At 41.9% G+C, this 26,473-nt stretch overlaps 1 protein-coding gene and 1 long non-coding RNA gene across 2 annotated transcripts in view; one reads left to right on the top strand and one right to left on the bottom strand.

Moving 5' to 3' along the window:
• LOC121321390 (E3 ubiquitin-protein ligase MARCHF4-like) overlaps nt 1–13,245 on the bottom strand; it is a 34,169-nt gene extending 20,924 nt beyond the window's left edge. Inside the window, exon 1 of the mRNA XM_041260307.1 lies at nt 12,739–13,245. Coding sequence (XP_041116241.1) covers nt 12,739–13,245 — 507 coding nt within the window. The remainder of the gene's footprint in view (nt 1–12,738) is intronic.
• Nucleotides 13,168–25,271, top strand: LOC121321391. The gene is made up of 7 exons (XR_005950934.1): nt 13,168–13,256; nt 20,458–20,848; nt 21,128–21,171; nt 21,439–21,641; nt 21,927–22,022; nt 22,648–23,816; nt 24,025–25,271. It is a non-coding gene; the product is annotated as an uncharacterized LOC121321391 (long non-coding RNA).
• The last annotated feature ends 1,202 nt before the right edge of the window (nt 25,272–26,473 follow it).

Genomic DNA, 26,473 nt, shown 5'->3' on the forward strand with positions numbered 1-26,473 from the left:
ATTACTTTGAAAAACACAAGAGAACTGCAAAATTACTGTGGTAAACGATTAAGAATTCACCCTATTCCCAATGTAATGCAGTAGTTTCTAATTGTTTAACATGCATCAAATCTACCATTAACTAGTAATAGTATTAATGTAGTACCAGTTAACACTTACTACAAGCAGGTGAGAAAGTCTAATCTCTGACCTGACTGCATCAAGGTCATTAGAGTAACGTTCACCTACAGCACAGGAAGCGATTAGATAGCAATTACTTTAACCTACCGGTAATTTTTTTACATGAAGGAAAAAAAAATCATTAAAATAAAATAAGTCAATAATACATCTTCAGTACTTATGAGGGTGCAGTGATAATGCTGCAAATACTAATGACAGTAAGAGATAATACAATGGATTTAAAAAGCCTTGCGTAACAATCCTTTAGGAATACATACAGGTAAACAATGGAGACAGTAATCTTTCATCTGCATTACGGTTTCACCCAGCTACCTTTAATCATGTTGAGAGTGGCTCTGCTGGCATCCCCTGTGTGACAGACAGGCAGTACTGAGCAAGGACCCACTCTCAGCATGACTAAAGGCAGGCGAGCATGTGTTATTGTATGATGTATGTATTATGTGTGCTTCACTAAAGTTAAATCTACTTACATCAGAAAGCCACTGATCTGGGGCAGCCTCCTCTATGATCTCCCAAACTAAGAATCCCATTGTTTCTGAATGCCTTCTTTAGATCCGATTGCTCGACCTGTACAGAACCAGCTGTTCAGTCTGTCTCTCTTCTTATTCCACTTCGTCTGCACATTAGTCTATTAGTTTTTTACCCACTGTGCTATAATATGTTAATATGTCATGTGTAGGGTGTCTCTTTTAGTAATCTTGTGTGGGTCTGGCTGCTGAAACCATGTAACAATTATGTTATAATAAGAGACATGCAACACATATTAACTTATTATAAACATAAGATTGTACTCATAAACAACTATTAAACCTTAAAAAAGTGTTGCTTTTTGCTAATACATGCACTGTCCCTTATAAATATTTAGTGTGGTTTCCAGTGTGTAGTTCATGCATGGGGACTGCTATCTCATTACCTAATTCTATAATGTAATGTCATGCTGTTGAGCCAATTCTATTCTTACCATATTATATCAAATACAAGCTCATAATATAAGCTTTTACGCAAATATAGGCACGTGAATGTGGGAGTGGGAGTTAAAGCAGAGTCAAACCAAAAACTATTAGCATGATACTTAATAACATCAATATTTTACTATGGATTATTTGGGGTCACATGGACATAAAAATATTTAAAAAAAAACATGTAAAATATTACAGTAACAATTTCCTATCATAATCCAAGGAGATGCACATTTTTACTATGTGCATATATGTAAATATAAGCGCATTCGTCTATCTGTGAATAAAACAAGCGGTTTGCCTCATGCTTGTATGTTCATGATAATACAGTTCTATGAAGGGCTGAAAGTTCAGAATTTCACATGAGGTCTGGGAAGCAAACAAAACATGAGAAAACCACACTGGCTTCAAAACTTAATGGCATCCAGTTAGAAAGATTGCACACATAATATAAAAGGTAAGAAGAGGCTATTTAGAGGTGACATTAAAGGTGGCATTAAAATACTTTAAAGGTGACACTATACTGTAGCGTAGAAAGTTATACAGTATTTGGAAATTATTTTGCAATAAAATGAAAACTAGAGATCAAGTTGCTCACATCTGATTAGGTTGCACTGAAGGTACAGTATCAAAGATGAGGCATTTGATAAGGAAGCTTTATAGATAATTATTAGGCAGTAAAGCGATCTCCTGTTGTCAAGGTTAAACCAACCTTAAGCACTTGCAAACCATTTAAACTCGAAGTGCCCTGTACATTCCATATCTAAGAACCTCACGCCCAAGTTGAAAATGTTAGCTATTTATATGTGTCGTGTAAAATATTACAGCATACAATTACATCATCCCTAATCATAAAAACAGTACTATTAAAAGAATGTATATGCTCCATTCAATATACAGATACACCAAGCATGTGAAGGAAGAAATTTGATAAGTTTCTTTTAGATTTATTACATCTTATGTGCCTATCTGCCACTATTCGGTAAGGTAAACAAACTAGAAAGCCAACAAGCTCTGATTTCTGATAAAGCAGAGAGCATAACAAGATAAACTATGGAGAAATGCAGTAAGCATTCACCAGGAATCATATTTAACTTTAAGATTGAATGTGATTGTTGCACCAGGAAGCTTTAATCAGCTGTATTATCCTTACCTTCTCAACATGAACATATATTACAAATCATTTTCATGATAAAAATGCATCAATTTTTTATTGCTGTTGAAATTCCTCAAAGTAGCTGTTTGACAGATGTGTGACAAATAAAATATTCTACTTAATCTTGCATGTTTATCCTTTCAGTGCTTGTTTATCCTTTGCTTTGCTCATTGCAGTTTTTTGTTTTTTTTCACAAAACACCAATTAATCTTTGGAAACTATAAGGCAATTTAGTAGTATGCCTGCATTCCACAATCTGTAAACTATGATCCTACTGTAACATTTAAAAAGAATGACATAGTTTGTTTAAGATCAAATCCAGGATACTATTATATATTTTGTTCTGTACTGCTTTTTTGTAATGTTGTCCTGGATTCGATATTTCTTACCCTTTTCCATCTCACTGTGACTAACTCAGTTCCTTGCTTTAACATTGTCATTCTGTTTGTTAAACTCTAAATTTCAGGTAATTACTTTTGTGATTCTAATCTGTTGTCTTTTATGTTCCTTTAAAAAAAACACTCAGTAAGTATCTGCACAGCTTTGGAACAAATCCAAACTTCTTTGGATCTAATCCAAGTTTTATCGTGCCAGATAACGATTGGATTTTAAGAGGGCTTGACAATAATTTAGATGAGTTCATCTTTAATTTTTTATACACAGAAATGTGTAATTTGGAACTCCCAACTTGGCTCTGACCTTTCAACACGCTGGACAAAAAGTTTTCATATAAATGATTGGACCACTCCGTAAATATTGTTACATCACCTGTATGAATATTGCTATAGAAAACAATAAGACATACCATAGACTGTAGTCAACCACATTGACTGTGGGGTTGAGTATTTGAGTGTGGGGTGTCTGGACCCCGTCAACCCCACACTAACCCCTTGGGCTCTCCATTTGCTGTGCTGTGCTTGTGCTGTTGCTAACAGGAGGCATAGAAACGAGCTATACACTGCAGACTATCAGCATGGCAACGGTGAAGGACTGTAATATATGCCTGGTCTGGGAGTGACTCGTGTTTGAAAAAAAAGTCATTACATTTTAATTTATGAAAGAGCTACCAGTATCAGAGCGGGCAGCTCCTCATAGACTCGCACAACCTTCTGATGGTCAACTGAGGCAGAGAGGGCAGCAAGCAAGAGGTCATGGGCATGAGTGAACTAGAGGAAAACTAGAAACCGTGTCTTGGTGGCACAGCTGGCTTAATCACTAGTCTTCTCTGAAAAGCAGGTTTCAAATCCATTGGACATAAATCCATTACACAATCCACCACACAACAATATCTGGCAAAGACTAATGACAGGGTGTAACAGGGAGAGATCTGTGCTGACTCTGCTGGCGTGTTCACAGGCTGCAGGAAGAGGGCGGCAGTCGTCCAACAACCGCCTGTGAGTCATGGCAGTGACACAGGGAGGTGGGAAAGTGGGTGTGTGGACTTTCCCCCTCTCTGAATGGCTGAGAGGCGCGTCTTGGGAGATTGTTAGCCCTATAAATTAACGCTCTGTTGTTTCCTCAGATCTGCCCTGTTAAACGCGCCGAGAGTGCGGAAGTGCTGGTCAACGACCGAGAACCAGTGGGAGAGAAAGAAACGGAGATTCAGAGCGAGACATTGAGGGTGGAGAACCCTTGGGCAGACCCCTGATTAGTATATCAGAGCAGGCTAGTGAGCCAGCAGTGTACGACGGTGATCCGGGTCGCACGGGCAGCGGCGACCGGGATATCGCTGCAAAGTGCAGCACCTTTTCTTTGTAGTTTTTGTTACTGTTTTATTTTCCCTGTTTCTTTGTGCCTTCTGTTTTGAATTATTGTTTCGAAGCACCTGCAAGGGCGCCGGTATTGTGTACCATCGCTTGGTATGCCCATGGTTCTGTTTACCATCATTGGTAAATCTGACCACGGACCCACAGCGCCATCTGCGGGATTAAAGAAAAAACAGCACCCTGAAATAAAACTGGGCACCTGTGCGGTGTTGCCAAATTCACCTGTCTGTCTCCTGTGTCAGAGAATTACCCACCACCCTTCCACACGTGGTGTCAGAAGTGGGATTTACTGGCACTGCCCCAAGCAGTGCATTTACAGAAGGAGCAGACTGGCAATGGATGCTACCCAGTTTACCGCGATGATGGACCTCCTGCGACAGACGCTCACCACGGCAGTGCAGGGGGTGGCTAGACCCGCAGCTCCAGACCACTCCCTACAGAGACCCACCAAAATGACGACCGAGGATCGACCTGACGCCTACTTGGATGTGTTCGAGGCCATGGCAATCTCGGCCGGGTGGCCCCAAGCCCAGTGGGCTAGCTGTTTGTTGCCCCAGCTCACCGGGGAGGCTCAAGCAGCTGCGAGGACGCTGTCCCCGGAGCACATGCTGGATTACCCCCTGCTGAAGGCAGCCATCCTGAGTCGTGTGGGAGCCACCCCGGAGGGCTACCGGAAGAAATTCCGGGAGGAGCAGTTTGCGGCGGGGGAGCACCCCCGAGCTATTGCCCACCGGCTAAAAGATTACGCCATGGGCTGGCTGAACCCGGACGCGGTCACCAAAGCCAGGTTGGTGGAGCTGGTCGTGGTGGAGCGGTTTCTGGAGTGTCTGGCCCCGGGACCTCGGCTACGGGTCCAGCGACAGGCACCAGATACTCTGGATCGGGCGGTCGAACTGGCGGAACAGTACCAGGCGGCGGAGCCAACGCCTGCGAGACCGTCTGGGAGGAGCGCGGCCACCAGATCGACCCCTCAATTGGCCCCGGAGAGGACGAGGGGACTCGGGGGAAGGGGTAGTTCAGGATTTGGTCGGGGGGTGTCGGCGGGAGCTCCCGGCCCGGGAACTGGGGCAGGGTGGGGATACCCACGGGCTGCTGCAGTGTCGGACCGGGGTCTTGCACGGACGCCTTATCGACGAGCCCCTTTTATGGTTCCAGTGTTTCCCCCTTTTGCCAAAACTTCAGGGAGAGAAACCAGCCCACCGAGGTGTTGGACATGCAGGGAGGTGGGCCACCTCGCCCGGGACTGCCCCGTGATGGAGTGTGACCTCAGCCGACCAGGTAGGCACGTTCAATTACCTCAGTCACTTCAGCACACGGGTTTTGTTATTCCTGTGACAGTGGATGGTACAAAAACCCAGGCTCTCCTGGATTCAGGGTGTGGTCAGTCTCTAGTACAGGAGAGCCTAATCTCACCGGGGCATAAACGTATATTGGGACGGGTGCATATTAAATGTATTCATGGGGATGTTCGCTCCTATCCCAAGATCAATGTGTGTATGACTATTGGCCAGCAGGTGACGCAGGTGCAGGTAGGATTATGTCCTCGATTGCCGGTACCAGTAGTTCTGGGACGGGACTGTGAGCAGTTTAAAGATTCGTTGGCTGCTCTGACAGCCCCGTCTTCTTTATTGGCTGGAAGTAATTGGAGAGATTTTTCCGTTTCGCGATCCAGAATGGTTCTGCCATAGATTTAAACCCCGTAAAACTAAACGGGAGCACCGGATCGTTAGAAATGAGGGCTGGCAATGGATGGAGTCAGAGAAGTTTCAGATGGGGCGGTTGGTGAAGAGTCCGGGGGGGAGGTCGCGGAGCCAGCGCAGGGGTCTGGCTCGGCTGCCTCTGCTCGGGACTGACCTGACCCCGACTTGGAAGTCATGGGAGCTGATTTCTTAGCTCGTTCCCGTGACTTCCGACTCGAGCAAGGGCATGACGACGTGCTGGGCAGGCTCTTTGACCAAGCAGCAGTGGTTAATGGTCGGGTGGTCGAGCCCAGACGCGCCGCCACGTACCCCCACTTTGAAATTGATCGAGACCTACTGTACCATGTTGATAAATTACCCCAGACCGGTGAAGTGCGTCATCAGTTGCTCATTCCTCAGCCCATTAAGGAGGATTTGTTGCAGCTGGCTCACGCAATTCCCTTTCTGGTCATTTGGGAAGGGATAAAACTAAAGCAAAGCTTGTGTCACGGTTCTTCTGGCTGGGGCTGGATGGCGATGTTAAGCGGTTTTGTGAGCGTTGTGGGGAATGTCAGAAGGCCAGCCCTAGAGCAGTTACACGAGCCCCACTGGTGCCTTTGCCCCTAGTGGAAGCTCTGTTTGAGCGTATTGGGATGGACATAGTTGGGCCACTAGAAAGGAGTACGGCAGGATACACCCACCTACTTGTCATTCTGGATTACGCTATGCGTTATCCAGAGGCAATTCCCCTCCGATCTATGTCCGCTAAGTCTGTTGCCAACGAGCTTGTGAAGGTTTTCTCCCGGGTGGGGATTCCCAAGGAGATACTAACCAATCAAGGCACCAATTTTATGTCCCGGCTAATCCGCGGAACATGTAAGCTTTTAGGAATTAAGACCATTAGGACCTCAGTGTTTCATCCTCAGACCGACGGTTTGGTGGAACGCTTTAATAAGACCCTTAAGAACATGTTGCGCAGATTTATTCGTAGTGATGTGCGTTACTGGGACCAGCTGATTCCTCCCCTTCTCTTTGCGAGCAGAGAGGTTCCCCAGGCTTCTACGGGGTTTTCACCATTCAAGCTGTTATATGGGCGGAGACCCCAGGGCGTGCTCGATCTGGTCAGAGAGATGTGGGAGGAGCAGCAGGACAATTCGACCAATACCGTCCAGTATGTGTTGGACCTGCGCAAACGTCTTGAGTCTGTTGGGAAATGGGCGCATGACAATTTGCAGCAGGCACAGCACAGACAGGAGACACAATATAACCGAGGAGCCCGGTTGCGCACATTTCATCCAGGGGATAAGGTACTTCTGTTATTACCCAGTTCTGAGTCGAAATTCTTGGCTAAGTGGCAAGGACCCTTTGAGGTTACACGCCAGGTTGGGAAGGTGGACTATGAAATCTGCCAGCCGGAGCGACAGACAGAGAAACACATTTACCATATCAATCTCTTAAAGCCTTGGTTACAACCAGAGGCGTTGTTAGTGGAGCATGCAGATGACGTCACGGACCTGGGACCTGATCTTTCTGTGTTGGCAAGAAAAGGATCGGTACAGATTGCTGAGAATCTGACACCAACGCAGAAATGTCAGGCTCACGGTCTGGTGGCGGAGTTTCCTGACATGTTCTCGTCAGTCCCAGGGCAGACTCGAGTAGCCCATCATCACATTGATATTGAGCCAGGGGCGCTAGTTCGCCAGAGGCCGTACCGTATACCTGAGTGTAAAAGTCAGGTAATAAAAGCGGTAATTGACAAAATGCTGAGACTGGACTGGACAGTGACTGGAACAGTCCGGTCGTGTTAGTCGATAAGCCAGACGGGTCAACTCGATTTTGCATTGATTTCAGACGAATCAATGAGAAATCGAAATTTGACGCTTATCCAATGCCCCGAGTAGATGAGTTGCTGGAGCGTCTAGGCACGGCTCATTTTATGACGACATTGGATTTAACGAAGGGGTACTGGCAGATACCCCTGACCCCGGAATCTAGAGAGAGGACAGCGTTTTCGACTCCCTTCAGATTGTACCAATTCAGGACCATGCCCTTTGGGTTGCACGGAGCACCCGCCACTTTCCAGCGGATGATGGAACGCATCTTGCGGCCCCATCAGCAGTACGCCGCTGCTTACATAGATGACGTGGTTATCCACAGTGAGGATTGGCCGAGTCATCTGTGTAAGGTGGTGGCGGTGCTGCAATCCTTGCAGGAGGCGGGGCTCACTGCTAACCCAAAGAAGTGTGCCATTGGGAAGAGTGAGTCGGAGTATTTGGGGTATCGAGTAGGGGGCGGCCAGATCAGACTGCTAGTTGCTAAGGTGAAAGCCTTGGCTGACTGGCCGGTTCCTACAACCAAAACCCAGGTGCGCTCTTTCTTGGGACTAGCAAGTTATTATAGAAAGTTCATCCCGAGCTTCGCTATGCTCGCTGCTCCCTTGACAGACCTCACCCGGAAGGCTGCCCCAAATACGGTTCAGTGGACGGAGTCGTGCCAGAGGGCCTTTCTCGCCTTGAAGCGGAGGCTGTGTAGTAAGCCAGTGCTATGCAGCCCGGATTTTGGTAAGAGGTTCACCCTGCAGACGGATGCATCAGAGACAGGTCTGGGGGCAGTGCTGCCTCAGGAGGTTCGGGGAAGCGAACACCCAGTCCTGTACATCAGCAGGAAGCTCCTTCCCCGCGAGAAAAATTATAGCACCATCGAGAAGGAGTGTCTCGCGGTAAAATGGGCAGTCGAATCACTCCGGTACTACCTCCTGGGGCAACACTTCACCCTGGTTACAGATCATACCCCCTTAGCATGGCTTCACCGGATGAAAGATAGCAACTCCAGAATCACACGGTGGTACTTGGCCTTGCAGCCCTATGCCTTCAGGGTAGTCCACCGAGCAGGAAAGCTGCATCAAAACGCAGACTTTTTCTCTTGGGAAGGCATGGGGGTGTAAGATTTTCGAATGAACCGGTGGTGTCATTCTGAGGGGAAGGATATGTAACAGGGAGAGATCTGTGCTGACTTTGCTGGCGTGTTCACGGGCTGCAGGAAGAGGGCGGCAGTCGTCCAACAACCACCTGTGAGTCATGGCAGTGACACGGGGAGGTGGGAAAGTGGGTGTGTGGACTTTCCCCCTCTCTGAATGGCTGAGAGGCGCATCTTGAGAGATTGTTAGCCCTATAAATTAACGCTCTGTTGTTTCCTCAGATCTGCCCTGTTAAACGCGCCGAGAGTGCGGAAGCGCAGGTCAACGACCGAGAACCAGTGGGAGAGAAAGAAACGGAGGTTCAGAGTGAGACATTGAGGGTGGGGAACCCTTGGGCAGACCCCTGATTAGTATATCAGAGCAGGCTAGTGAGCCAGCAGTGTACGACGGTGATCCAGGTCGCACGGGCAGCGGCGACCGGGATATCGCTGCAAAGTGCAGCACCTTTTCTTTGTAGTTTTTGTTACTGTTTTATTTTCCCTGTTTCTTTGTGCCTTCTGTTTTGAATTATTGTTTCGAAGCACCTGCAAGGGCGTCGGTATTGTGTACCATTGCTTGGTATGCCCGTGGTTCTGTTTACCATTGTTGGTAAATCAGACCACAGACCCACAGCGCCATCTGCGGGATTAAAGAAAAAACAGCACCCTGAAATAAAACTGGGCACCTGTGCAGTGTTGCCAAATTCACCTGTCTGTCTCCTGTGTCAGTGAATTACCCACCACCCTTCCACACAGGGGTTCAGGTTAGGATTAAGCAGTTAGGCTCGCCCAACGCTGAGCTGATCAGGAGGTCCTGATTGGCTGGGGGTATGTCCGAGGAGCTATTGCATGGCCATTGCTACACAAACGGGCACTGAGCAAAGGTGTACGCTTGTTGACTTGTTGGGGGAGAGTACTACATGAAACCCTTCAACTCCAAGACGATGCTTATGATGGCATTCCCCAGCGAAGGCCGTGTGACTCCGGGAGCCCAGAAGTAGGCCAGTTTAGGGGATTTACCCAAACAGTGTACAGAGTGGGTTTTTGTAGTGTAGTAGGGTCCTGGAGCGTGGCGACTCTTTTAGCGAGACTAGTGCTTGTCTTGTGTGACAACCTTTTATTTTTAGCTTTGTTTTGTTTGTTTTCTTTATTAAATCTGACACTAGGGCTATCATTGCTGGTACCCTAGGGGCAGCACTTGTGTGTTAATTAAATCTGCGCACTTGTGCGGTGTGTCAGCACCCAAGACTCATTATTAATCAGTGACGACCCACACACGTAACACTTCACCCTGTTACAGTAATCAAAGACAAAAACGGTTGTGTATCCGATACAATTAGTATACCAAAAGGACACCATCATCCCTAGAGCATCGATCCTTTCCTGGAATGTGTTCTGACTTATAAAAAAAATAAAACACACACACAATTGTTCAAAGGGTGTTTCTCGCCTTTGTTTTGTGCAAAAACATCCTGCAACAAAAGAATCAAGCATTTTTTTGTAGCTTTTTTTTTTTCCTTGTCATGGTTGCTTCTAGTACACTGAGCAGTGTGGAGTGTGAGCTGCTTGCTGTTGAAAGATAAAAGGTAGCAGAGCAGTATACTGGCCTGTAGCAGCACAGCTTTTAGACCAGCTGCAGAGAACCAGGTGCTAACCTTTGCTCATGTGCACTATATGAGATAGTTAAGGTGACAGTGGACACTGACTGACTTACAAAAAGTGACCATAATTTGTGCAAAAATGGCATTAAATATAATTCCCCTTTCCAATAATGTGTACACCTTTCATACAGGAAAATGTGATCCTTTGGAAATGATGACAATACATTTAAGGTAAGATTTACTGGGATTATTTTGCAAGCTCTATGTACTTTAACACTGTTAGATGTGTGCTTGGAATTGTCTGAAATTGTATGTGGCTCCTTTTATACCAATACCACTTGTTTTACAGTGGTAATGCAGTCTCTGCACCTTTGTTTAAATCGAAAGAGCAAGGGGTTAAAAGCTCTTAAAGCTCTAAAATGATAAATGCAGACGAGCTTGGCTCTTTTTTGACAAAGACGTTCACTTCCGGTGTGCAGGGTCACCAGTCACGCCCACCCTCCAGCATCTTACATTGGTGGGATGAGTGTGGGTTCCCGAGTGGCGCATCCGGTAAAGGCACTCTGCGTGGAGTGCAGGATGTGCCCTATAGCCTGGTTTGAGTCCAGGCTATTCCACTGCCGACCGCAAATGGGAGTTCCCAGGGGACGACACACAATTGGCAAACACCGCCCGAGTGGGAAGGGCTTAGGTCAGCCAGGGTGTCCTCTGCTCAGCGCGCACCAGCTACCCCTGTAGACTGGCCAGGTGTCTGCGGGCCTACCAGTAAGTTGCCCAGAGCTGCGTGGTCCTCTGATGCTGCACCTCTAAGGTGGCTGCATGTCGGGTCTGCAGAGTGAAAAGAAGCGGACAGCTGATGGCACACGTTTTGGAGGACGCGTGTGTCCGTCTTCGTCTCTCTCCCGAGTGAAATAAAAAAGAATTGGGTTTTCCGTGTAACAAGCAGTGTTGTATGATACACTGGCATTACTGATTCTGTCTCGTGTCAGTGAGATGAGAAGGGGATAAAAGCTCTAAAACCACAAATGCAGACAACCCTGGATATTTTGCATTGTGGTTAAGATCTTCACTTGCCAGTTTGCACCAACTACTTTTGATAGCCACTGTATGAATAATAACCATGCATAATTATTTCAAACCCCATAAAAGGGGAGGTAATTTTGAAACTCACAATCTTATTACAAGTGGTAGCGATGTGCAAGACCAGTAGTGCAGAGAAACTGTTATCACAGCCACTAGCATGTGCTTACTACAGCAGATAGGGGTCATTGTAATTCTGGGACTCTGGGATCAATAAGCAACTACCAATCAAACAAGCAAGATGGACCGAATGGCCTCCTCTCGTTTGTAAACTTTCTTATGTTCTTAGTTTCTAATGCTTCCCTGATGACAAAAAAACAAAGGCAACATACTGTACCTATCTCCCACACCTATATACTTACGACTTTCTAAAAGTGAGAGACCATCAAGCTTTTTATCTGGGGTGTACTGGTGAGATCTCCAAATATGTGATGTTCTGTAAGATATTGGAAGTTGAGAGTTCTACAACAGCCACAGGCTCATAAAACTTTAACCAAATTTCCTTTGGAATCAAGTGTTTCAAATTCAATGACAGGTTGGCAGGCCAAATTGCACTGATTTAAAGTGTGCTGTGTTGCTAAGCAGATGTATAGCCTGATTGAAGGAAAGACATTCTCTGAATTCAGCTGTCTAATTAAGAAACAGAACCCTGATTGAAGGACATTACTACGTGGTACTCATCTGCAATGGCAAGGCTGTCATTCAGACAAGGGGTTTATTGTAATTATAAACTGGCAAGCAGTGTCTGTACTGTTCTTTTAAACATTTAGAATCTACAACTTACAGATTTATTTATTAATGTTTCAATGTTGCTGTTTTTTTAAGCTCGATATTTTTTTAATGTTCCACGGGTGATTGGCGGGTGAAAGTTCTGAGATTTCGAAATTAGATTTAAACTTTCTTTTCTACACATGCCTATTCTATGCCTGAAGCACTTCTGTTACAAACCATTCTTCCGAGACTGACATAAGGTCAATCCTTTTGTACAGGAAAAGAAGAAGAAGGGTATAGTACAGACAACTTCATTTCATACAGAACCCTTCATTTCATACAGAACCCTTCATTTCATATAGAATCCTTAATTTCTTTCCTTTGACTGGGTAAACCTATTGAACTGTTAATAAGTAAAGCAAATTAATAAATATTTATTTGGATTTAATTCAAATAAACAGAGCTCAAAATGGTCTACTCTGCTATTTTGTAACTGATTGAGTGGATGCATGGGAAGTTATTGGGGAGCAGTGGATTGTGATAAACACGAACATCATGGAGGAAAGCAACTGGGTTATATTTAATTGTTTACTGGGTACCTGGGAGAGTGTCCCTATTCTGAACACTATTAAAATTTAAAAAATGTTTTACCTGGTCAGGTCCCTGAAAGCAGATTCTGCAGAGTGGGGTCAGCGTGCCACTCTCTGTGCAGCTGGTTAGAGACTGCCCGTCCTCTCTTTTACCCTTGTAGAAGTCATCTGACGAGGTGCTGCTGATGAGGGATGCAGAGTGCTCCGCTGCCTCTGCCGTGCCGCCCCATACCCCCGTACCTCTGCCCTCCTCCTCTTCTGTACTGGCTGTGCCCCCTATCGGTGGTGGTTCCCAGACTGCGGACGATGGGACACTTGTCAAGGTGTTGTTGCTATCAACGATGCTGCTGGCGCCCAGGACTCCGTTGCCATGACTCTCTGTGTTTCCACCGCTCATGGGGAGGAATAGAGGTGAAGGGGCTGAAGGAGTCTGTGGCCTGAGCAGGAAAACCTTCAGATCACTGAACAAGACGCAGCAGCGGCCCTTCACCAAGGCCTGGTGGCGCAGCATTTGTCTGTGACTCAACAATCCACAGCAGCATAAAATGAAACAGGCTGCTAACAACATGTGTCTTTCAGGTCAGTTAAAATAGGCTACAGCCGGGGAAGAACGTATCTTCTTTGCAATAGGTTTCTCAGAAGTACTCCGTGTCGTTACAAAACTCGGTATTAAAAAAAAAATGGTTTAATAAGCTGTAAGGGGAACTCGCAATGGTTTGTGTTTATTTGTTCTGTTTTGCTTGTTTTTTTGAGGTAGGCTGTCGGTGTTTTTTTCTGATAAAAAGAGGACATCAAAAGCGGCTTTGTGACAGTCAAGACCATGTATTTTGTTTTGTAGTTTCGAGAAAATATTCTGAATGATGCGTCTACATTTTTTTACATTTTTTTGGTGAGAATTCAGAAAACGTCAGAACAATACAAAAAAGCAAAAGCTGACAGCTGTCATAGGGTTACAACATTCAGGTGTGACATTAGCAGAGATACCTTTTTCTATTTCGTATTTGAAAGGCTTTAAAAGATACCACCGTATTTTATACAATATGTTGGGGGCGATGCATGTTTACATTGGTGGTGAATAAATTAACAGAGACATTAAAGACATTAAAACTCCGAAAAGCTTACGTGTGCGACTTTTGTTTTCCCAAAGGTATTGTATTTTCTTTTTAAAACGATTATCTAAAAAAAAAAAAAAAGTCAGATTTATAATACCATTATCGGATAGCAGGATTTTCTGTGTGTACGTTGACAATAGTCCAGAAAGCTAAACAATCTATAAAATATGTGTTGTATATTATATGAAATGTTTTGTTGTATTTCAAAATGTAGTTATTCGGCTGCTGCCCATGTCTGCTGAGCGTTGAAACGTTTGTTTGAGCAGACCATTCACAGATCGATCACACCTGACTGGATGACATAATACTACCACGGTTTACTGTTTGCAGCAGTAGCAGTATATGTTAGTATCTGACAGTATCAATTTTCACATGATCTTTTCGTTTATTTTTGAACGGTAAACAATATGTCGATCCCTTACCGTTACCAGCGTACAGATTAGGTCCTGTCACATTATATCTGTGCGAAGTGATGTCGGATGCTTTGCGCTGCTGCTCCAGTTGGTGCTCCGCTATATCCAGTGACCAGTGTGGTATTTATAGTCGTTATTATTTATTTATTTTTATTTTTTATGAGGATTACAAAATACTACTGCTGTCTATCTGTTTTACAAATTACATATATATCCTGCTCCGAGCTATCTTGGGTTGCTAAAACTAAACCAGGTCCATTGCAGCTGACCCAGAATCGGCGAGGGTTCCCAGGGTGGTCGATCATTTTAAATAAATCATTATCTTTTTAATAAAAAAAAAAAAAAAAAAAAAAAAAAACTGCGAACCATCGTTATATCTCAGGTGCCAGTCTGTGTTTACTTTCATTCAAGGTTTCTGTATGGACGTGTCAGTCAGTGCTTGTATGTTTGTGCTCAGCGGCTGCTGGCAAGTGCTGCAGTTTCAGCACCATGATTCCTGGGGCAGCTCGCCAAGTCTGTTCGAATCTAATAGATGTACAAGACTGGATGTACCAGATGGGACGCGTACCTCTTGCAGCGATACCCTTCTCTTCGCGTCACGGAGAAGTGATGCAATGGTCGTATTTGAATGAGAAACTCAATATAAAGGGAAACATTTCGAATTAATGTATACTTTACAAGACTTAATAAGCAATCCTACAAACCAAGTATGGGTGGTTTAAGACACAGTTTGACAAACGTACAATATTTGCGTTTATGCTACCGAATTGTTGTAAAACGTGAATTAGTTATTTGTCAAAATGACAGCGTTTAAGGAAGTTGTTTTGATCAATATACTAATGTATTTTTCTAAATGGTCCAAGTTTCACTCAAATTTAAAAATATAATATTTCTATTATATTTCAAATTATAATTATGGCACTGAATACAAGCATCCATGCTGGCAAAAAAATAGTATGATTTATGAACTTCCATTTCATGAGAACAGACTCTTGACTGTTATGGGTAGTGGGAAATACACTCACTCAAGGTTCTTCTATAACTCTACTGTCGTATTGAAGTGACAAGGGGCCTATTTTCAAAGTGTTTTCTATACTCTTGAATTAACTCTGCTTTTTTTGAAAGGGGAAAAACCGTTATTTTCACAAAAGTAGGACCAAAAAATGATTAAATCATGTAATTTAAAGCCACTTAAGCACCTTCAGTGTGTTTGTTTTTTCATACTTTTAACAAGGACTTAATAAAAAACTACAGTAAACACGGACTAAAAATAAACTAGGAACCTCTATTCCCCTGTCAAGCCAATTGCCTCTTTTTCACCCATCAAACCTGAGCAATGGATGTTATGAAGCTACTGAACCAGCCTGGGAAACCTCTGCCTTGACACGTGGGGTTACTGAGGCACGATGGTGTGATCCATGCTTAGATGATTTTTCCTACCCAACCCACAGGAGCACTAATGCCAATCTGGGACCTCCCTTGGGCCCCCAGTCAGATCAGCAAGTCAGTTCAACCAAGATTCAAGCTATGTTATCTCAGTGATTGCAATGAGAGAAATGATTTGCATATTAATCAATTATTAATTACAATAATAGTTAGCCTCCTCTATGACCCATACTGGTGTCCACTGCAAAGTAGCCAACAGACTAGAACACTCTATGGTGGAATGCGTAGTAATACTAAAATAAATGTCTACAATTCTGTGACAAACATTGGCACTATAAATATGTCTCAATGTCTTCAATTGAAAATAAGCCCCCTTACCTACTGCAGAGTTAATAACCCTTGACATTGAGAAAGACTTGCAGTCAAAACATTTGTCATTGAATTTATTAATGCTCTTTTAGTATTTCTTAATTTATGGCACACAGACCATTGACAAAAAAAACATTACACTGCAAGAGTCACTGATATTTTACAGATCCTTGAAAGCATGAATGCCAATCAGGCCGATATCTGGCTGGCTCAGTCCCCCAACCATTCCTTTCAAAGAGTATAGCAGCTAACAGCCTACGTTATTTACAACTTCTATGCCTGTTTAATAGCTTTTTCCCCTCGATTCTGCATTTACAGTAGATCAAAGTTGGTGCACAATGTGAACAATAAAAATATACATCTACACAGTATGTGAAATACAAGTGACATTATTTTTTGTTGTAAATCATTCAGACAGTAACCTTATGCAATATATTATAGGAGCTGTCACACCACTCCTTTAGTCACAGCATGCCTCCTATATATAAAAAATATCAAGCTCCACTCTATGTACATCAAACAAACCAGCATCTAACAGGTCAGACTGATAAAACATATTTATGCATATTTGTCATTTTAATAGATTGTCTGTCTTCTTTTAAAAAAGCTGAAACAGCCTAGAGTCAAGATAGGGGAAGTTGTTTTATTTTTTTTATTCACACTAGAGAGAGCAGCTATGTAGACATGTTTCCATGTTTCCTTTTAGAGCAGGTAGAATCTAGGAAGAGTGAACTCAAAGGGTGATTTGCCCAGTTTTTGTTCACATTTTTGCAAAAGTGGAACAATGACATCATTATATATTTATTTTGGCTTTTAAAAAATCCTTGTAACACTTGGCCAGTCTCCCCTTAGGAGGGGGCTGGGGGGGGGGAGAGGAATTGCATTTTATTTTCTGCAACAGTTTTGTCTACCTAGGAAGATTAACTTTGCTATTTGTTCCATATTGTAAGATATTATTCCTTATTTTAAGGTTTGCAAAAGGTTTACATGTTTTTTATATACTGGGCCCGATCAACAGAACTTTAACGTGTGTTTTAAGGACTGTTTTTGGAAAAGTGTTAGAATAAAAAGTTAGTATAAACATCTAAAACTCTCTAAACCAGTTGAAAAATGTTACATGCAGTCTTGAATGAATCAAAATTGACTTTAAAAAAACAGTTCTTAACGTTTTTTGAAAAATACCTACTGTAGCTTATATATAATGGAAATATATCTTTAAAAATACACTTCAGTACCAGCAGAAAAACATTGACTGTAATTACAATGAAGAAAATAAGAGAAATGGTAAACATTGGTAATGCGTGACAATGCAGATGTACCATAAACTCTTATAAGGGAGGGTGGCAAAGTGGTTAACTGTGTGCAGGTGCAGGGATGCAATAGTGATCAATGAACAGACAGACAACAATAATCCAGGAGCAATGATATTTTATTTTGTAATCCTATTGGTCTGATGACCCAAAGGCAGTAAATAATAACAATGTTAACAGGCAATACATCGTCGTGTATTGCTCTGTTTCACTCCACGGGTTGGTCCCGAAATAATAACAATTCCGTTCCTAACCACCCACACGTAACATAAAACACAAACACAAGTCCACAGTGAGTGCTAAAGTGCTCATGGTTGAAATACAGTTTAATGTGCAAACAGGGTGCAGTGTTGTCCGGGTTTAGTGCTTGCCTTTGGTGACAGCCCCGGATCGTGTTCATTAATGACAAAACAAAACACTCACGATAACAACACAGGTTTCTCCTTCTGGTTCAGCTTAACCATAACAAGGAACAGATCACTTTACTACACCCCCTTTTGTACCGTCAATCATGAACCCTTGGTTAACTAGTGCAACCACTCCTCCAATCTGCGGCTGCCACGTCGTTTTCTGTTTGGGTCAATGATTTAGTGTATCATAGCTCCTCCCCCTTTCTAGATGACTGACCTCCTTCTAACCCTGGGAATGAATTGTCTGGCCATCTAGTCCAGGTCCCTCTGTTCCTTTTACACAGTGCCCTCACAGGTCAGGAGAGAGATCTGTCACCAAGAATCATTCTGTCACAGGGAGGTTCCACCAACAATTCTGAAAAAGTCTTTTTTTATTATTTTGTTATCAAATTGTCTGTCAAACTAACAACCAACTTCAGATACAATTACGTTTGGCACTGTTCTTAAAGAACCACAATGTTAAGAGCCCTGTACTGGTTCAATAACTAATTCCAAATTTTGATTAGACTCCCAGTGTGAAGCTCTCAGGGTGTTGTTTTTTTTTTTCATAAATAACAGAGCACCTTATTAACTTCGGTTGTCCCTGTGGGTGCTTGTTAGGATCTCTGCCCCCCTGATGTGCTCTGTCAGCTGAAAAAGTTAATTTCCACACACAGAGTTCTACTGCCCTGAACACGTCAAGAGGTCAGATCAATACAATGGCAACGATCTTCACCAGCTATTACATTCAAATATGAGTCTGGATGTCGAAATACAACAGAAGACAGCCTGACATAAACTAACAGTTTCCAAGCTCACACAAACTTAAAAGAGGCAGTGTGGTCCAGTAGTTAAAGTCCAGGGCTTGTAACCAGAAGGTCAAGGGTTCATTCCCATCTCTGCTACTGACTGACTCACTGTGTGACCCTAAGCGAGTAACATAACCTCCTTGTGCTTGCTCCTGTGGATGAGATGTTAAATCATTGTCCTATTGTAAGTGACTCTGCATATAATGCATAGTTCACAGCCTACCTCTGTAAAGCACTTTGTGATAGTGGTGCACTATGAAAGGTGCCATATGAAAATAAAGATATTATTAAAAGCTAAATCTAGGAAGAAATTAAGTCAAATCCCCCCTCCCCCCCAGAATATATTTACAAAGATATACTGCATCAAAAGGGTAATGATAACAAATGCTTTAAATACATTTTCTTACCTCTTGGTAGCATGACAGTATTTTCACAAGTGACTCATTGTTTTATTGGCATTATTTTCCCTTTGGCTGAGATGAAAGCCATCATCTATCCTGCCACACAATAACTTCCAAAGCGGGGTGCTTTTACCTGGCAGTGAGTGGGAAGGAGAAATCATACAGGGTACTTCCATTTAACCAACAGCATAGTCGAGTGTGATTTTTTTTAAAACACAGCAATAACATTGATGATATTATACTAATAATAAGTTTTTTTTTTACATGTTTGTTATGAAAGAACCACATTTCATGAAAATAAAATTTTATAGTAACAGAAAATACATTTGAAGAACTGTTTTCACTCGTCCCATTGTTCTCTCTTATCTACCAGAATACCAGCATTTGCAAGCAATTAGCACAACATTAGTTGCTGCTATTTATCACTGAGTGTTTCTATACAAAACGAAAACGAAATAAACAGACGTCAAAGGGTTAACATCTCCATAAAAATATATCGTTGTATTAATAACGTTGTTCAAAGAAAAAAATGCCGTTGGTCGCATACACTGCCTGTCACATGATGGAGACTTATAAATAATAATAATAATAATTAATAATTTGTATTGCCAAAGAATAATGTTGACAGGATTCGAAGCTCAGAATTTATTTAGGCAGAGCGCCAAGTTTGAATAAATAATAAAAAATACAAGCCAGGATATCTGGAACTTGAAGATACTGGTATACTTGTTGTTGCCGGATCAGAGTACGTCCAATTTGTCATTTATAAGTTTTGTGTGTTGAATTTACTGTAGGGTAAATTTGTAGAATTTATTTTAGGTAAATACTATATTTCTGCACGCTTACTGTTAGTTATTTATGTAATTTCGTTTGCCAAGTGCCTATAGTTGTCTTTTATTACACTCTTTAGTCTAGTTTAGACCGTGCAAAAGATATATTTTAAACCAAAGTCGATTAGTTTCGTGTCAGTATAACGTCGACGGCGCTAAAATAAATAACATGGTTTTAAACATTCATTTTGTTTGCAGAAGATGTGCTAGTGCTCGAGCTCAAATACTATAGGTTGTGCTGTCGTTTTGAACGTATTATGCTTGACTGCAGTGACAGAGGCTATATTAAAAATACGACAATTACTAATACGGGAGTAATAAACAGACTGTTAATTTTGCACACTGGAGATTTTAGTTAGCCAATGTCTCCAAAATGTTGTATTGCCAGCGTCAGTTTTGACGCTGGCAATACAACATTTCCTCAGCCCACACTCAGTGGCAGGGAGCTGATTACTATTGCACACAGGACTTTTTTTTCTGACAGTAGTGGTGGGTTGAAGGAGATAATAGCCAGTAATATAATTTACATCAGACCTCATACAGTATGGTCGGTCTAAGCACTCCAGGGGCTCTGTATATGAACTGAACTGTACACACATACAGTACTTCTGAATAAAACATGCTACTGCCCTGAAGCTAAAGTCTGTATTTGATATGCATTTTTCTTTTTTTACACTGTCTTTAAATTTACATTACCAGTCACTATTTTTTTATTCGTAATTTTTGTAATGTTTACAAACTCAAGTTCTTTTTTATTCCAGTCTTCCCCTGTGCAAGGTAGAGCCCCCCAGAGTTTCAGTGTTCAGCGGAAAGCAGATTTCCCCCCCAGGTCTGGCTCAGGAATCAAACCACAGAAACAAAGACTGAAACTGAGAAGACATGTTCAGGAGCCCCTGCCTCCTCAGCCAGCAGATTTTACAGTACAGCAGTGAATTCAGCCAGCAGCAGCTCCAGCTCGGAGACCCCCCCTCCTCTTGGCATGAAAGACAGTGGACAGACATAAAAAACAGCAGGCACCGAGCCGGGAAAGAAAGCAGTGAGCTTGGTGAAGGGGGAGTGTGTGATGCACACAGTGGACCGATTCCGATTATAGGTCAGCTACAAAACCCACAGGGCTCTTTGTGCAAAAAAGCCTGCCCAACAGGAACTATGGTAAGAGGAGGGCTTAACTCTTTCTAAAATTATTTTGTCAGCATACAGCATAAGAAAATATATTACATTTTTATGGTTGATGTGATTTTCTGGTCCCTCTGGCCATAGTTCTGGTTTACTGATTTACTAGAATGGCTTGGCTAGGCTAGCTGGAATACAGGTACTTTGCCTTGTTCCTTAATTTGATGACTACTTTTGGTAAAACATGACATCTTCACAACATGCCACTTGATTTGTCACTTGCTTTTTGAATCATTCTTGTTTTGTGTGCTTTTGTAGATTCTGCCACCAAAATGTGGATCTGGAGGACTACAGCCAGTTGAGTAAGTAAGATTTTTTTTTTTTTTTTTTTCTGGATACCTTTTGTCAAGTCACATAAATCAATGACTCCCTCTGATTAACAATTGACGCAAGCAGACCTAAACAACCAAACAAATTAGTGTAAGTGCCATTAAAAAAAACAAAAAAAAACCCATGGTAAATGTCACTTTTATTTAGCTGGTTCAGAGGTTGTGTTTGATGGACTTTGTTTCATACTATTGTAACATAGCCCAGGATGGTCATCTTTTTTGTCTTGTTGGATCCCACAGTGGAGGATTTGCAGAGGATTCCCTCAGTGACCCTGACTTCGCTGGAAGGAATGGAGAATCTGGACCTGGCTGCAGCGACTGCTGTGTCTGTTAAAAGTGCCACTCTGGGTGCCCTGCTGAAGCTGTGTGCCAACTGGCAGAACCCCAGCGCCACCACGCAGGGCCGCTGTGTGCTGGTGTCATGATCGCACTTCGAGGTGGAGGTGGGCATCCAGGCTGATGTCACTGAGGCGTTCAAACAGATCAGCTCTAAGAACCTTGGTGAATGTATCAGAAAAACTCATGTGTTCCCTAGCTTTCCAACAGTCGAAACACAACCTTAAACCTTTTATTACAGTAAGAATCATTTTGAAATAACTTTATTGGTGGCTTAATTTTATTCCATTTGGGCAAAAAGTGAAATTAGTTTGGTGTGCACCACCTCGCCCCCAGTTCGGCCCAGTTGTCAATGTCTGTCTGTAAGTTTTGTCTCTCGATTTCCTTCTCAGACATGAAGACCAGGAAGTGGAGCTTTCTGCTTGAGGATTGCAAGGGGCTAAGTGAGAGCATTCAAAAGCAGGCCTGCTTTCTCATTCAGAAAATAGGTCAGTCATTCAAACTCTTCAATAAGCACTAGTGCAGGGCAGTCATTGATTGGTTTTATACAATGCTGGGATGAACATAGTATTTTTATGTTCAGAGATCTGTAAAAAATTCAGACAAGTATTTGAATATTTGTTCATTTGCAAAATATTGTCAAAGCCATTATATCTAACGTTGTATTAAGCAAACAATAGTAAGAAGTAAGAATAGGTTCTGAAGGCCTCTTTACCCCTCTGAACTAACTACAAAAAATGGCATACAGTAGTATTTTCTATTGTGTGTATTTCAGGCAAAAGCAGTACGTGAAGTAGATATTTGCAATTTTTTAAATTCTGTGAACAGAATTTATAACTTCTGTTCAGAGGGGACATCATTTTGCACTGTTCTTATTGTATATAGGATGTCATCTCCCAAACTGCTTGAGACAACAATGTAGTAACTTATATAGTGCCCTTGTGCAATTGTCTCACGAGGCTTGATACAGTGGAGAATCTTGCATTTAGTTCCCTTCAATAGTGCAGAAGGTAGTTTTCCCTGTGTGGCAGTTGTTCAGTTTGCTAACGCCCGTCTCCCTCCATCTCTCTGCTCTCTCTCTCTGCTCTCTATCTCTGCTTTCCTCTCTCTCAGTGCGCTCCAGTGGAAGTGCTGTGTGGGATCCCCTCAGACAGTTCAGTCAGACCCAACCCCACAAGCCTGAGATCCCAGTGTCGCCCCCATGCTGCAAAACGGCCTCATTCACTTCCAGAGACAATGCAGTACAATACAATATACACATGTTGAGAGATCTAGCAATCCTGTTGAGTGAATATTGTCAATTTGGAACCTACCTTGCATTAATTTAAATCTAGCGACAGAATGACCGGATGAATCTCCCTGTTCTAAATTACACCACATTGCTTAGCACATGTAGAGCTTGATATAAGGAAAGCAATTCTCCTAATTCTGCTGTTAAGTATATGCTTAAACATGCTTTATTTTCCAACAATTGTTTTTAAAACAGAATAACCCATAAGTGAAATGAAGCAATGTACTTTCTGTTTATAATAGCTTTATTCTGTAACTGTATAAATTTGGCAATTGGATGTCATTATGGGCTTTGCAACAGTCCCTGTTGTGTTTAGAGATTGTGTGAAAGACTATGCTGTGCAGCTGTACTGTGAGCAAACCCCACAGTCCCCTTCTAGTGTCCTCCTCTGTGATCTGTAGCTTTGCTGTGTCGCGGGAGGGCCGGCTGCTCCTGGTTCATGATATGGGCCTGGGGACGACGGTCCAGGCAATCTGCATAACAACGTACTACAGGAAGGAGTGACCCTGCTGGTGATAACACCCTCTTCAGTCAGGTTCACCTGGGCTGAGCTACAGTACAGGATGGCTGTGCTACACGGAGTTATTTTCTGAGAGTTGTTAAATGTTTAAACATTTACCAAGGACTAAACTTTTTTTGTTCCTAAATGTTTTCCTTAGCGATGCATGCCAAATTTAGGTCAGCTTTACTGTTGATACAGTAGGATGTGTGCAGTCTAAGGTGATTTATGTAATATTAAGTCTTTTACGTTCTCACATAATGTAGACACTTACACATTAATGTTGTTATAGATCACAAAAAGTAACATGCTGTCTTTGTATTCATATAGGCATTTCAGAGGTGGTTGCCCTCTGTGAAGGCTGACAGCATCAATGCTTTTGTCAAAGGCAAAGACAGTCTCACCTCGGGAATCATCAACATCATCAGTTATGACCTCCTCACTAAGATGAACAAGCAGCTGCTGGGAACGTCCTTTAAAGCCTTGATCATGGTGAGTGTCACCAATATAAGTATAAACAGAAATATAATTTTCATATAGAGGATCGAGAATAAGGTGCCAAATGAGTCACTTATAAATAATCACATAGTTTTTGTATTTGTAAAACAAAATTCAGTGGCGCCAGCTAGTTCAAAGTAGAATGTTATTTAGTACTGAATGAAACCCAATTTGGCAAATGTTCTTTATTTATTTCTTTTAGGATCTCCCTTCCTGAAGAACACAAAGACAGCATGATGTAACTCTACAATGCCTCTACTTAGGGTACTCTGCAACAGTGGTTGTCAAACTTTTTGTGCCGCACTCCCTTCCTCTTGTCTGTGGTACTTGACGCCCACCGCCACCCCCCCAACAACACACATACACATACACACACACACATAGGTAAAGAAAAAAACTCCAGCATGCCTGTGGCTTCTCTGTATTTTTTGCAAGAACCAGCCACCGATCCATTGTAATAAGAGCAAAATTAACACTGCAGTTTACTGATTGTGCTCACTACATAGTAAGCTGATAAACAACATACATTACCAGATGGCAGCGGACTTCATCCAAAAATATGCATCAGTCAGATGCACATCGCCATCTACAAACTTTGACATGCCTGGAGGTGTCGGCATAAACATTTGTTTTAGTTTCTATATACCGTATGGCAGGACATTTTTGGCTGGTATTAAATTCGGGAGATTTGCTACGTTGGGGAATTTTTATTTCACAGCATGTTCACAAAAATAGTCACAGTTTTGCATTTATACTTTTAATTCCAAAAACATTTAAATAAATGTTTACTTAATTAAATGTGTCTGCTAAAACAGTATCTCACTTACAGTAACTCGTTATATCATCTACAGTGTAATTGCAGTAACTTGGAGAACAACAAAGGAGGCCTTCTAATCAGCTACAGTATTTATCATTCTTATATGACCCTTAATTTTAAGAACCAGCAAACTTTTATGATAAGCATTTGCTGTCTTTCAGTTTTAAAACTATGTTTCACAACATAACACACTAGAACAATCACAATACTACCAGGCAGTAATTGTAGGGCAGTATTGCCACGTGTGAAATCTTTAACAATAAAGCCGAAACGAAAATGCTTTTATTTGCTTCGAAATCATTTCAAACTGGTTACTAGACTAGCATGCACTGGCAGAATCAGTTCAGTTTTATATGGTTGAAAATGACAATTACAATCAACCATTTTGTTACAGACTTTCAACATGTCTGACACAAACAGTTTTGGCTATTACTTAATTAAACCCTTGTATAAAGAAAAAAAAAAAACAACACGAAATTGCTTAACATAAAAAAAGAACAGTCCTACTACACAGTAGTTAATGTAGTTAATGCTTTCAAGCAAAGTGGCTTCATCACTGCTATTCTCATATCCACTTTGATATCTGACACATTATTTCTCTTGTCCAGCACTTTTTTAATCTGTTCTGTATACCAGCCAAGTACAAGGTTGTCCTGGCAGAAAACTTGCTTCCTTCTGCTCTGACAATGTTCCCCAACTCTGAGGATTGGTTTTTCCAGCAGGACAATGCTCCATGCCACACAGCCAGGTCAATCAAGGTGTGGATGGAGGACAATCAGATCAAGACCCTGTCATGGCTAGCCCAATCTCCAGACCTGAACCCCATTGAAAACCTCTGGAATGTGATCAAGAGGAAGATGGGTGGTCACAAGCCATCAAACAAAGCCGAGCTGCTTGAATTTTTGCGCCATTAGTGGCATAAAGTCACCCAACATCAATGTGAAAGACTGGCGGAGAGCATGCCAAGACGCATGAAAGCTGTGCTTGAAAATCAGGGTTATTCCACCAAATATTGATTTTTGAACACTTCCTAAGTTAAAACATTAGTATTGTGTTGTTTAAAAATGAATCTGAACTTATTTTCTTTGCATTATTCGAGGTCTGACAACACTGCATCTTTTTTGTTATTTTGACCAGGTATCATTTTCTGCAAATAAATGCTCTAAATGACAATATTTTTATTTGGAATTTGGGAGGAATGTTGTCAGTAGTTTATAGAATAAAACAAAAGTGTTCATTTTACCCAAACACATACCTATAAATAGTAAAACCAGAGAAACTGATAATTTTGCAGAATTAGAGGGTCTCCTTATAATATAACTAGATATAATAATATATTATATATATATATATATATATATATATATATAAAGCTGTCAAAAGTACTAGAAATGATCTTTAAAGGAAGTATTTTTATTTTAAAGATCGTTATTTCTATTGAGTTCAAATTTGGATGTGCCATTGATAAAAAATAATTAAAAAAAAGTTTATAAATGACAAGAGTGGGGTAAAGTAAAGGGTTGTACAACCATATACATGTATTGTATTGAATTCTGGAAGGCCCAAAAGGCCAACATTTAAATATAATCTGTTTTGAATTACAAATCAGATATGGACACTGCACAATATCCAGTATAAATGAAGTTAAAATTAGCGACGTCAGGAGGAGGCTTCTGTTTTCCAGTTGGGGTAGACGGACCTAAAAGTAAGCTGATGATTTTCGTAAATTATTATTTTAAAAAATATCCCTTTATTAAGTCATACAATTTCATTTAAAAGCCAAAAAATACCTTTTTGCTCACAAGTGGCACTTCACAGCTAAATTGTATTTTTG

The sequence above is a fragment of the Polyodon spathula genome, chromosome 10 (genome assembly GCF_017654505.1).
Source record: "Polyodon spathula isolate WHYD16114869_AA chromosome 10, ASM1765450v1, whole genome shotgun sequence".
Lineage (NCBI taxonomy): Eukaryota > Metazoa > Chordata > Actinopteri > Acipenseriformes > Polyodontidae > Polyodon > Polyodon spathula.